Source organism: Pimephales promelas, chromosome 9, assembly GCF_988280905.1.
Source record: "Pimephales promelas chromosome 9, fPimPro1.hap1.1, whole genome shotgun sequence".
Taxonomy (NCBI): Eukaryota; Metazoa; Chordata; class Actinopteri; order Cypriniformes; family Leuciscidae; genus Pimephales; species Pimephales promelas.
In genome coordinates this window covers 23055969-23069686 of record NC_142777.1, presented here as the reverse complement: position 1 = coordinate 23069686, position 13718 = coordinate 23055969, and the positions used below count along the sequence as shown (strand labels likewise).

At 38.1% G+C, this 13718-nt stretch overlaps 1 protein-coding gene across 1 annotated transcript in view; it reads right to left on the bottom strand.

Annotated features, from left to right (window-relative positions):
* Nucleotides 1–13718, bottom strand: part of kdrl (kinase insert domain receptor like) — a 47507-nt gene that overhangs the window by 15829 nt on the left and 17960 nt on the right. Inside the window, exons 10-22 of the mRNA XM_039664627.2 lie at nt 13098–13254; nt 11440–11560; nt 8594–8702; nt 7283–7570; nt 6801–6947; nt 6555–6683; nt 5511–5617; nt 5067–5202; nt 4289–4393; nt 1183–1296; nt 969–1057; nt 725–878; nt 12–109 (exon numbers count right to left, since the gene is read on the bottom strand). Of these exons, the coding sequence (XP_039520561.2) occupies nt 12–109; nt 725–878; nt 969–1057; nt 1183–1296; nt 4289–4393; nt 5067–5202; nt 5511–5617; nt 6555–6683; nt 6801–6947; nt 7283–7570; nt 8594–8702; nt 11440–11560; nt 13098–13254 (1754 nt within the window). The remainder of the gene's footprint in view (nt 1–11; nt 110–724; nt 879–968; nt 1058–1182; nt 1297–4288; nt 4394–5066; nt 5203–5510; nt 5618–6554; nt 6684–6800; nt 6948–7282; nt 7571–8593; nt 8703–11439; nt 11561–13097; nt 13255–13718) is intronic.

Genomic DNA, 13718 nt, shown 5'->3' with positions numbered 1-13718 from the left:
ACGTGACTTACTTTTCTCGAAGCCAAGAACTCCATGCCTTTAGCCACTTGAAAGCTGTAGCAAATCAAGTCTTCCAATGTAAGCACTTTCTTATACAAATCCTCTTGCTCTGCAAGACAATGGGAAAAGAGTAATAGTAGCTAAATCAAAACCATTGTTTTGTTATGCAATTTGTGGTATGTAAAAAAGAAATAGAATATCTTAGAATTACTTCCACTACAAATATGTGCTGCATATCAAGATTGATGTTCTCTTAATCTATTAATAACAGTTTTCTTTTTAAGTCATAATTCTCCGGTTTACTACAGACACATCCGATAGGGAGACACAATGGAACATGGCTTCCTTTTTGTAAAGCAGACTGTGACGTGCAGTTTGTCAATGATACTCAAGTAAGCGGCTTGTGGGTGGGTCATCCACCTGAGTAAACAGTTTATCAAACCAGAAATAACCAGCATGGGACAGCAGCACGACCCAATGTACTGTACCCACAGCAGACTAGCTCTGGTCTTGGAACAGGAAATTAGAAAAAGCACTGCACGCAGTAGGTGACAGTGGCTCGTACAAAATATCAGTTGTATTTATGAATCCCTGAGGAAGCCACCTATCAGACTGAGGGGGAAAAACAATCAGCGGAGCCTTGAGGGTTGAGAGGGTGGGGTGGAGGTGAGGCAGGGGTTGAGAGGGAGGAGGGGAGAGGGGAAGGAAGACACTCAGTCGCTACCTTCCTCCTCTTCCTCCGAGTCGCAGTAGCTCTTATCTTCAATGAAGCCGGAGCTGGCTGAACTTCCGGTGCTAGCCACACTCTCCAACCTGCGCTTGATGAGCTCGCTCAGATCACACCCGGAGCTGGAACGCAGAGCCTTGCCGTCCTGAGACTGTGGACGTTATCATCACATGCTCCGGTCAATTTCAAGAGTCATCATGTCTAATCACTGCTTAAATGAAGAAGAGACATTAATGCTTACCTTATAAACCACAAAGTCCCCTCTCTTACTTCTCAAGTAGTTAGAAAGGTTTCCATACTTGCAGAATTCCACGATTATCATTAGCGGACCTGAGCGTACACCAAACAAATGTTTAAAAAAAAAAAGGGATAGAGAGCGAGAGAGAAAAAGTTGAAATTTTGCACAAATTTCTCATGTCGCCAAGGTTGAATTCTCTCTGTCAACTTCCTCTTACCGCCACGCTTTGTGCAGGCTCCTAGCAGATTGACCACATTGAGATGATGACCAATATGGATCAGAATCTTCAGTTCAGACATTAAAGCTCTCCACTCATTATTTGTAGCTCCCGCTGTTGAGTGAAGAAGAAGTTGGAGGACATGGTAAGAGGAAAAAACTTATTGATGGAATGTCTTACATGGTCAGAAAAAAAAAATAGTTTGAAATGTTAGGAAAATCTATAACTATGTCACGGTTATCTCAAGCATGCTGATGTATTTCTGGTCTCCTGTCGGAAGGCCGACCTTTCAATCACTGTTACTGTTGTTTCATTAAAGGTCCCGTATTATGCCCCTTTTCACAAGATGTAAAATAAGTCTCTGATGTCCCCAGAATGTGTGTGTGAAGTTTCAGCTCAAAATATCCAACAGATAATTTTTTATATCATGTTTAAATTGTCTTTTTTGGGGGGTGCCCTTTAAATGCAAATAAGCTGCTGCTGCCGGTACAGGGGGCGGAGCTTCATGAGCTCACGCTCAGTCTCTCAAGACAATTTCATCTTACAGAGTGATGATAAATCATTTCGAGTCGGACAATAATGCCTACAGAGTCAGAGTGCTGTATAGAGATGGAACAGGTATAGTTTAGTTTAGTTTAATTACGGTTATTATAACGTATTTGTCAGCTGCTTGTATGTATCCATTATTTATTAATAGCCTACAAGTCTGCTGTTTCCAGGTCTGAATGATGATCAAACATATGGTGATGAGTTTAATAAAGTTTATTTTACATCACACAAAAAAATGAAGCATCAGTTTTACTTCAGAAAATCACCGTAAGAGCTGAGTAAACACAGTAAGTTATAAGAAGTGCTCAAGTTGGGGAGTTGAGGGACCATTCCTGTGGGCGGACGTTAGTCAAAAAACTGTTCTACTGACGTCATTAAAGAAGGAAGTAGAGGGATGTAGTCCAAACGGGCCGTTCGATGTAGGCTACTTCTGTTAAATAAAATATCTCGCTTGGCATTGAACTTTGAGCTTTATAATTTTACAGATATTATTTATACTCGAACAACAACATTAACTAAAGTTTGAAACACAGGATCACGGAGAACGGGACCTTTAATGTCTAAAATACTATATTTAAGATAAATTATATCATAAAAATTAAAAATTATTATAAAAATAAAAATAAATAAATGATGAACTATATTATAAACATACTTTATTTAAAATGATTAAATCTATTATCTATTTGTGAATGGGAGTTTGAGCAGCACTTTTGATAATCAGGATATTCATCAAGTTTACACACGGAAATCACTGGAAAGTATAAAATTGAAGTTCAAAGCCTGTCATTGTGTTTAAGGGAACCTTAAACAGACAACATAATGCACATCATAAACTATAGTGCACAGTTCAACATCTGGAGACAACATTATTTTAAACTGTCTGAGAGAAACAGGACTTTTCCAAGTTCTCAGTCGTTTGTACATCATTCTAGAGAAATATGTGGTCAGGAACATTATCCTGCTGACCTTTTGAGGTCATGGAGTCAGATTGGGAGGCTGTTGTTTTAACACGTCAGGTTTCCAGTGGTTTAGACCCATCAAAGTGACACAGGAGAGCTATGTCTATCGTTGTGCAGTAATTCGTACATGATTCATACCAAAGACACCTCACAGAGACTTTGACTGCGAGGAATATTGGCACTGCTTGTTTCAAAGTAGGAGAAGGAATTAACCCAGCATGAAGAGTATTCATGATGTCAAACTGAGGACAGACCATTTTTTCCCTTTGCATTTTAAAATCGTCATGTTTTTGGTGATAATAACATGCAAATAATGAAACCGTGACTGCTTATCTAGTAGGGCTAACATACTCTACAAATAGAATATGTGGAAGCAGTTTATTTCATCATTTGAAGGGATTCAAATAAAGGAGATCTGCTTCTTATTAGGAAATGACCTGTGGTGCATGAGGCGGCATCAGTCTCGCCTCTCATTCTATGATTTATGCACAGGGAAGATTCATTTAATGACAAGAGTGGCAATGCGTATCTAAATAGTCGACAGATTTATCATCATCAAGAACAGACAAAACACCACCACCAGAGCTGCGCTCATCACTCTGCAAGAATGCACCATCACCAAACAAACGCTACAGCCAGTTGACTAGATGGGGAGAGTTTAGACAAATACAACCGCATGGGAATACAGTCCTGCTAGACCAAAATATTTGTTTTACTTTAATGCATGTCAGTAATTCTGTGTGTTGATTCAACATTGTTACGTTATAGTGGACACTTTTGGAAAGTGACAATAAAATAATAGCAAACATTTACCAATTACAGCAGATGAATCAGGTTGGTTCTGATTCAGAGCAATCTAAGAAACATCTGTTCAGAAGTCATGAGTCTACATGAGTATTTGCACAGTTCACTTACATATGCTTTTGTCCAATGTTTCATATCTTTGGTCAGTCACATAAATGCAGCATGCAATGCCGTTAACAGCTGCCAAATTTCTACATACGAACAAAAGATCCACACGGACAGGCTTCTGTTTTCAATCTTTGATTAAAATTTGCATTCAATACATGGGATCAATTTATTTAATACTGCAATAAAAAGGCTTAGTGTATCTGTCTAAAAGAAGCAAATTTGTGATGTGAGAAAACTTACAGGAATGTGGATTACATTCAAGGACTTTATGTTCTAGCACTGCGTTTCTGTTGATCTGATTATGCAATGGGGTCTAAAAGTCTGAAACCACTAATAAAATCTGGGAATTAAAATAAACAGAGCTCAAGTTTAAAGCTAAAAAAAAAAAAAAAGAAATAAAAAGAAACGCTATGGTGATCTGGTCTATTTAGAAGTCAATAACTGAATAAGTAAATTGTGTAAACGGTAAGATGTTTTTGATACTTTTTGGATCACTCTCAAATCATGCCGGAGAACATGATCTACAGGTTTGATACAAACTTTTAAAGTTCATGCAGCTTGAATGCTTAATGTCATTAAGGGTGACATACCAATAACAAAAAAGAAAGAAAGAATTTACACTCATATGAATGATAGTTTGTAATGACTTTAGAGCCCACTAAAACATAACATGTTACAGTTACCTTTCAGCATTTTCACAGCCACTGTTTTGCAAGTAGAAATCTTGTCAATGCCAAATGCAGAGGCCTCTACAACTTTTCCAAATGCTCCGTGGCCCAAAGTTTTACCTGTCAGAGAGAGAAAAAGAGAGAGAGAGAGAGCGTCTACATGAGCTTGCCGTGTCCTGGGGGCTCATAAATCAGGCAGAATGCCCTGTCAGGAAAGATGTGAGGCTGTAATTAAAACAGCCTGCTGAGGTTGGGACTGCCTGACTGACCCTCCACTGAGAATTCATGGAGCAGTTGAGACTGAACGACAGAAGCGGCTCGCTGATACATAAACAACTCACACTTACACGACCCTGATGGCCACCATTCTAACACAATAGGCCTGAGGATGAAGGCAATTGAAGATAAAAAAGCCAATTGTGTTAAGCTGTGTATGGATAAGTTTGTCTTTGTCTATTTGGCTCCTTACATGTTTAGTCCCATGGGAGAGAGACTTCAATTTGATTTTGAACTCAATTTCATACAAAAAACGTGCTATGTCATTTATATTGATTTTATACTTTAACACAGCAACTAATCTAATTTGTGTAAAAAACATTTACGAGAAATATTTGAGAAAAAAAAATTGTACTTCAAGCATGAGAACTCATGAGCTATAAAAGAGTAACCTTCTATGTTCTATTTAGTTATGACTCGAATTCATTCTTTTTTTTTTACATCACATACTTTGCTTTAACAGAAAAATGTTAATTTTTGGTTAATAAAAGTGAATGAAAAAGATATTTGAACTCACCAAGTCTGAGGCGGTCTCTAGGGAACTCCCATTTGTTGCTATCATAGGGCAGGCGATCACACTGCTCATCAAGGGGCATTTGGTCGGGATCCATGATGATGGAGAGGTACCCTGTCTTTAAATCTGCTGAACTTGGCTGGTGAAATAATTCAACATTTCTTAAATCAGAATACTGAAACAAAATATTACTTTGTTGGGTTTTTGTCCTTTAATACTATTTCACAATATTTCGGTTTATACTGTTTTTTTACAGTGTCCTTATTACACGTTATATAATGTACTTACTATAGTGATAAATTAAGGTAACTTTTGCATAATTACACGCAACTGACCCTAAACCAAAGCCTATTCCTAATCATAAACCTTTAGTAAGTACATGTAGTTAATGAATATTACTCTGTAACAAGGACAGCTTCAATAAAAAGTGTAACCTAAAATCCTTACTTTTCTTAATTTACGGATAAAGAGAATGAGCATTATCCACAGGAATGTTGCTGCTGCTCCAGTGGACACCAAGATGATCACTTCAATATTTGATTTAACGTCTTCTCCTGTGTGCAGAAACACCATGAATACAATGAGAACCATCTGTTATAAAGTTATCACAAATCATTGTAATCATTTGAAATAATTATTTAAAATGTTTTTTTTTTTTTACATATAATCAAGTTTTAAATATATATATATATATATATATATATATATATATATATATATGTCAGTGTTGCCCCCCCCCCTCCCCCTCCCCCCTTTTCTAGTTTTCTCGGACATAGTGTGTACACACTACATGAAAGCACACTGCATTGTTTGTGAAGTGTTTCACTGGATAGGGTCTGGTTCACTCATTCCCATTTATCATGTCCTCAATGTGTAATGAGTGGTTCCTAAACTGTTCAAATGAAAGAATTCAAAGCACAATCTGCTCTCCTTGAATGAATGTGATTGGCCTTGAAAGTTTGTCGGATCATGTCAAGCCAATTTTTTTTCTTGTAAGAGGATATAGATTGTAACAGAATTTCACTACTGAGATGAGGAGTGCAGGGACACATTTTTTTCTTCATTTCTTAAAATCTTAATTTACCATTACACTTTTCTTCACCCCACCCATGTTTAAATATATGTCCTCAAAGACTACGTAGAGGTCAACTCCCTTGTGAGAGGACTCTGACTTTAACTCCCAGACCCCCATCAAAATCTGGAATTTGCATGGCATTCCTGTCAGCCTTAGAGTGTCGTTGTCATTTGATAGTTATTCAAAGTCTGGCCAAAAAAGGCTATTTGTCCTGTTTCCATTACTATGGAATCTTTGAGAACGGTGCTTGTGAAATTTTGAATCATCCTTACAATGTCTGACTGGAAGTGAAAGTCCTAAAATAGGACAATCTGTATGGTTACAGTGCACAATTTATACCCTTAGAATATGAATGATGAATAAAGAAATAAATGCAGGCGAAGTGTTAGTCATCACTAGAAACCACACCCACTCACCCACTACATTAATGACTGCACTGGTTTTTGCTTCCCCTCCAGCATTGCTGGCACGACATTCATAAATGCCCGCATCATCCTTCTTCACCCGCTCAATGATCAGAGTGCCATCATCTTTTAGAGTGATTCCTGGAAGCATTATAGATAAATGAATTAAAAACATACGCCACATTCCATACAGAACAGTTTCATGTCTGAAAGGAGGATCACTTATGAATGCACATATGTACATTAGTGCTTTCTTACCTGGTCCTTCTGTGACAGGAGTGTTGTCTTTGTACCATGTGATATAGGGTATTGGCACACCATAAGCCAGGCATGCCAGTGTCAGGGTGCTGCTGCTGTTCACTTCCTGATCGGTCAGATTCTGCATCAACCAGGGCCCTTGCCTCTCTGTGTCAGACACAGAACATGCCACACTTCTATATCAATTTTGTTGTAAATATCAATGTAAGCAATTTATGCATCAGGGTGAATTGGATGAAAACTTCCAAGAGATTTTACCTCAACATTATTGTGGCATTATTCTCATGACACTTTTAACTTTCGCTCTCCCAATTATCAGAAAGCAAAAAAAAAAACTCCCATTCTTATTAATATTATTGCATAAAACGTATTTAATATATGTGTAAAATATAATACAATAATTTAATAGATAAATGTAATTTTTTAATTGTAAAGTACACAAAGACATAAGATCTCTTTGGTGCTTGGTAGATGAAACTCACCATCAATAGTTAAAACAGAAGTTGTGTTGACCACTTTGTTGGAGTTCATGTTTAAAGCCTGGCATTCATAACCCATTGTGTGGTTTCTGGAGACATTGGTCAGCTTGATGGACAAAGATATGGCGTATGGCTCGATCTGAAGAGTGGTTTCGGCCTTGGGCACCATGTGGCCCAGTGGATCATACCAGTTCAACCTATCGTAGAGGTATCTTGTGCCTCTGCAGGTCAATGTAATGTCATCTCCTGCAACAGCTGTAGAGGGCTCAACCTCAAATGGCTGTGGGTGATCTAGTGAAGATAGAAGAAAAAAAGCTGGATGAAAAAGATTAACTCACTGAGCATGTCAGTCAACACGATGCATGTTGTTATGCATAATCTATAAATTGGCAATGAGACAAAGCATGACCAACTCATAAAACATGTGACTCATAAGGGACCTGAAACTACGCTACAGATGCACTGTTGAAAGTGATCGTCATACTCTGGCCCACACTGCAAACACAAAGCTGAACACTGCCATGCCAGGAATGTCAAATTTGCAGTTATTTCCTGTTTCATCACTCCTAATTGGAAGCACGTTTTTGGCGAATGGCTGCAGCGATGGCTAGCATTACAATAAGAACCAGGATGAGACCAGGCCTCCAGGAAGCCGGCGAAACGCTTGTTTATTCACAGCAATATACGTCCCACCAGAGAAGACAGCTGTTATTACCATTTCATCCCTCTGACCAGCATTCCTGCGCACAAAGTCATGTTCACCTCATGCATAGCACAGCATATTCTCTGGGGTTTTTTGTTCTTTTCTGGAGACCTGCCACTTGACATCCACCATTTTATCTCCTGTCTCCATTTTTGCACAGTTCTTATTTTTCACTCTTCCCCAATCTCCGCTGCTGTTCATTCAAGCTCATTTTTTCTCATCATTCTAATCTAAACATCTTTGAATAGTCTGACAGTCGACACACTCTTCATTACGTAACTTAACTTAAGCTAATGGGTTTCTCATTTCAGAAACATTTGACCCCAATCAGCAACATACTGTATAAAAGTGATTCATTATAAAACTGAGATTGGTATTCCAGTACCATAGTCCATTTCAGAGTATGTGAGTGGAGCGGCGTAACATGTATTTGCCTAGAAGAGCTTTTTTTTTTTTCACCAAAAATCTCTTCAATGCTGCTCAACCATAAGCACAAGAATGCAGTTACAAGCCAGCCAGAATTCTTTGAATAAAAACACAGTAATTATAGACTTTTAGCAATTGGACTTAAATAAAGATGGCATTTGTAAAATGCAAAATGGCTCACTTACCATCCACATAGAAAGGGATTCTCATGGTCCGGTTCGCAAGTTCATTCCTTGCTGTACAGAAGTAGATCCCAGACAGATTAGCTGTTTTCACCAGCAGGGTGCTTATAGTCTAAGGGAGTGGACAAATATCATTAGGAATGTAAATCAGTCATTTGAGAGAAACTAAAAAAATATTATTTTAACAACAATAACACAATTTCATGTAACTTACTGAGTACTGACAACCAATGACATGAAACTGAGTCTGAGAAATGTATTTCCTATAAGCAGGAGGGTCATAGGGCTAATTTACAACTGGACCTTTTTACACTCCTCAGCCTCACACATTGAGTAGGCTACATCTGGCATTTTGAGGCCAAATACAGTACTGAGAGTACAGCACAGAAGGTGTGCCTGTGTTCCATGTCATTTCCTGATACACATTTAAAATACCAGGCTTAATATTGTCAATATTCAAGAGGAACTCATTAATAGCCTATGTAGACATAATACTAATGCAGATTTTTGCCAAAAGACCATTCCAGAGCACTGTTTTCAGTTTCAAACGACATCTGTTTTCCTGGCCGTCACATCAAAGGTATGAAACACTCTGGGTGTATTTCTGGAGCAATATACCCATTTTTCAGTTTACTTCCTGGGGATCACAGACTGTTTATAAGAGTTATTTGAAACTTAGCACATTGGCTCTGAACAACATTCTGAACTTTTATTTAAAAAAAAAATCTGTATAGTTTGTAAAGAAAGACAGAACAGTCATAATTAATGCAAAAGAATTTTTATAAGGTTAGGATTTCTTTTGTACACAACACATTACGCTGCTGGACAGACAGCAATGAGGTGTGGAGCTTGGTTAATGTAAATCTGCGGACTTGTTGTAGAGCAATGGCATGTCGCTGTTTAGTCTTACATGCAGCTGATTTGTATTGGCACGTTGCACTAAAATATACCTGAGAAACTGATGAATTTACATTACCAATCCAGTTTACATAGGCACTGAAATAGCGCTCTGCTGTATTTAAAATATTCGGCATACTTTCCAATGCAGACATACTATTTTATATTATTAATCTCATTACAGAACACGCATTTTTCACACAATGTTTTGGATAAACCTCCTAAAAACTGAAATCTGACTCAATCTGATGACCTAGTCAGAAATTCAGTGACCTTCCTGCTTTATCGACCCTTTCTCATTTTGTGGTTGCAAGGCCTTCTACACAGAGCAGGGAAATTTATATGAGGTGACAGAAAGGAATTCACTCTAAACAAATCCCACCCGTTTAAAGGCCTTGTTATCACTGACCGCTGTGCTTCACCCCTGAAAAGCATCATCTATTTGTCACAAGAGCCTGTCAATGCAGCAAACGTAAAAATGTACACCTATTCCATAGTGAGAACGAAACTCCTTGCACAAGGGAGGGCAGGCATGAAAGGTTTCAAATGACATTCCTACTGTGAGAATATTCTGTCCCATAAATCTCGCTGCTGTAAGGAAATATATCCACATTAAGCACCAGACTAGCTTTGACTAAAAATCATTCATAGCTGATGGTTTGCATTTAGATTGCTTAACCTCCATATTCAGTAACACCAAAAAGTAGAGGAAGGGTACAAATGAAAACCTGTGCTTCATTGCAACACCCATGTTTTGGGTGAGTGGTTTTGGTAATAAGGCCCCCTGGAATGTTTTTCATAATGTCTGCAGTGTTCACTGTAACTTTTGGCAGCACAAGCAAAGGATGGCAAAGTGACAAGCAAACAACTAGTGACACAGTAGCAATCTGGATTAATCCCTGATGTGATATGGTCAAATTAAGGGCCTTGGTGAACTATGTTGTGGTCCTTACTGCAGCTCTCAGTGGTGTTTCCCCACAGATGTTTATGTGATATCAACACATTGGAAGGACCACAATGACTGCCCTGTACATATATAGTATTTAAAGTCATCTCATGTATTTGAAACCAGGCCTGAAACAATCAACATTCAGTGCATGAATAGTCCTGGGAGAAAGTTCTGTTTATGAGAACTTTACTGGCTTCAGTGCGCTCAGTAAGATGGTCAGATATATCAGTATAAATCAGTCCTGAGGCACCACTCAAAGCAGCAGCTGCCCTGTTTACTGGCCTCTGTCCTCCACTGAAGGTGACTAAAGCGTGGCATAATTTACAGCAGAGCTAAATGAGCCTCAGCTATTAGTTCCACACACATAATCACACACACACACACACACACACACACACACACACACACACACGCACACACACACACACACACACACACTGAATGTCATTTCTCGCAAATCTATTAGTACTTCAGTCAAAAAGACTACTGATGCAGATTGCACGGTCTGGAAAAAATGCAGATTGCTGCTTTTTTTGTGGTTTTTATAATATTGAGAGATATTTTCTCAAAATGATTTCTAAAAGGGCAATTTGGTGATGTGAATGTTCAATAGACTTTATGGGGTTTAAATGAAAGACAGATGTATGCTGTTCATCAGATTTTGATTGTTCCCTTTCACTTCTAAATCAGCATTTTTGCAAGAGCATACCGTATAAGCAATGACAGAAGTTGTTTTAGCGAGATAAAATAAGTAAAAATTTCGTCTGGTCATGTCATCTCAACATGACAGCTGCAATGACACGACCGCTCCATGTAAAATAAAACATCTTTTCTGAATAATCTACTGAATTTCATGAAATCTCGTACGGGTGGACATGTTTTAATACATTTTTTCCAAAATATTACTCATTTCTTTATACATAAATCTTAATTAAAGAGGGAAAATACTGAATGCATCTTTAAGGGCAAAAACCTTTTACTAATAAATAACAATAATACCTACCCTGTTTTTACTTTTTAATACTCCAACCTTTGTGTTGATATCTTTAATCAGATTATGAGGATAATGGTTGTGTGATTCAGTGGCGTCGTCAACAGAAAGAGGATCAGTGTAAAGTCTGCACCTATCAGACAAAAACAACAACAACAACAACAACATATATTTAGAGAAATCATAATTGTTGTGAACCTGCCATTGTAATAAGGAATGGCTTTTCTGATACGTTTACATCAGAAACTGCTCTAGAGTTTACAGAGGAAGTTTCTGTCTTTTGACATCCAAGCAGGATGTACTTGTACACAAGGAAATACCAAGGCGTACGGCCATGGGGTTTCAGTGAAGGCCCTCTACTTTTAGTGAGAAACAGAAAACTTAAAAAAAAAAGAAATCTGTTGGGCAAATGAACTCTTTTAGCCAACTTCTTTCAGATATGTTTATTTTTTGCCAGTGACCGCAAGGTTTCATGGACACTACTGAATGTGTGTTTCTTTTATCTGCATTTAAGGACCATGTATCAAGTCATGTGTTTTATGTCTTGAAGCCACAGGAGACAAAAGACCTGTTTTGCATCAATCTGAGTGGAGGAACAATCGGATTAATGAGATTCGAGGTCGGAGAGGAAACCGCAGCGTGACAGGAAGGGCTGAGTCATGCGTCACCGTTCAAAGGAAACACCCCCACTCTCTGGACGGCCGAGATAAGGCTGATCCCAGACTGCCACGGTCAACAAGGGTAACTGATAACATCTCACCTTCATGAGTGTAGTAATGCGATCTCAAACGATGGACACTTAATGTCCATGTACATATCGTAACTAAATTATGATCATATAGGGATTTGCTCCCACAACTCCCAAATCTTGCAGTGTGAACACTTTTTTCATTTTACTATGTTAAAATAAAAGAGGAAAGGGTTTCTCTGTTCATCCAACTACTAGGCCATTGCAATAACCGTCCAATGTACCTCGCTCATTAGCTGTTGAAAATCACGCCTTCTCACAATCTATATTATGAGCTGTTGTGTTTACTGCCATCACTGATTATATTTAAAACAGCCAAAGTGTTTTAGCCTGACAAAGCCTGAAGTAATTTTGTCGCAAATGTGGCAGTAAACTATGACAAATAATCACTCTCAATTACGAGAAACTCTTGTCATGACACACCAACTTTAGGAGACATTCTGTAGCATTCATAAAGGTTCACTAAAAGACTGGCATTTACACTGGGATACTCTTGCTTTCAACACAATGCAATGATACCAATAAATTGTCCTCACATTTACAGAGTCAGTGTCTGCAAAATGTAGCTCTGGGGCTATTTTTCACCAATAAGCATACTTTATTTTGGACCAATGTCAAGGAAACGGATGCAGTTCATTTGAATAATGAAAGCTATGGGTAAAGGCCAACATTCATCATTGAAGTTAACACCAAGAGAAGAGATATGCTATGCAGGAGGGTGACGACTGTTTATGGAACCACTAGCCAAAATTTGTGGAAATAACAAGAAAAAAAAATATAGCCCATAATTTTCCTTTGACGTAATAAAATGTGACCTGAAGTACAATCTTTTAATTTAATGACAAATTACTAATCAAAAGACCTGTTGATACAAAGCAAATCTGATTATGTGTATTTTTTTGTGTGTGTGTTATTTACTTACTCTGTAAGATCAGGTCTGGGGTCACACGGCTGCCAAAACCAGGTAATGTTTGGCATGGGAATCCCAAATGCAGTGCAGGTGAGCTTGTGACTCTGGCCATATCTGTAAGTTTGGGGGCCCACTGGAGCAACATCCTCCTCATAGATCTTTGGCTTCACTGTGAGCATATTGACAGAACATTAGTCATTTAAATGGTCAGTCTTAGAAAATAATACAGATCATTTGCAGATCCCTGGCTGCGTTAAAAAACTTTCACCTCATAACTCCAATATGTAAGAATATTCAAGTTTATGTAAACTATTGCCTTTATAGACCTCACTGAAGTGTGTCTGTGCTTATGAAGGAGAAAAACAACATGTTTGAAGATTTAGCATCAGGCAGATTTCTGCATCTGATTAATGGTGCCTAAAATAGTTTCTTAATTGCAACCAGAAATCTCTAAATTTTGTTTCTGTTGTTTTTGACCTTGGTTTTACTCTGTAATGATGTCATATACTTCAGTTCAGGTTGAGGGCAGAGAAGCATTGAAATACATATTTTATATTAGGCTAGAAGAGGTCATTATACTTGTGTACATTGTGGGATGGAAGGTTTCCAGAAATTCAGGGTAAATCTGGGCAG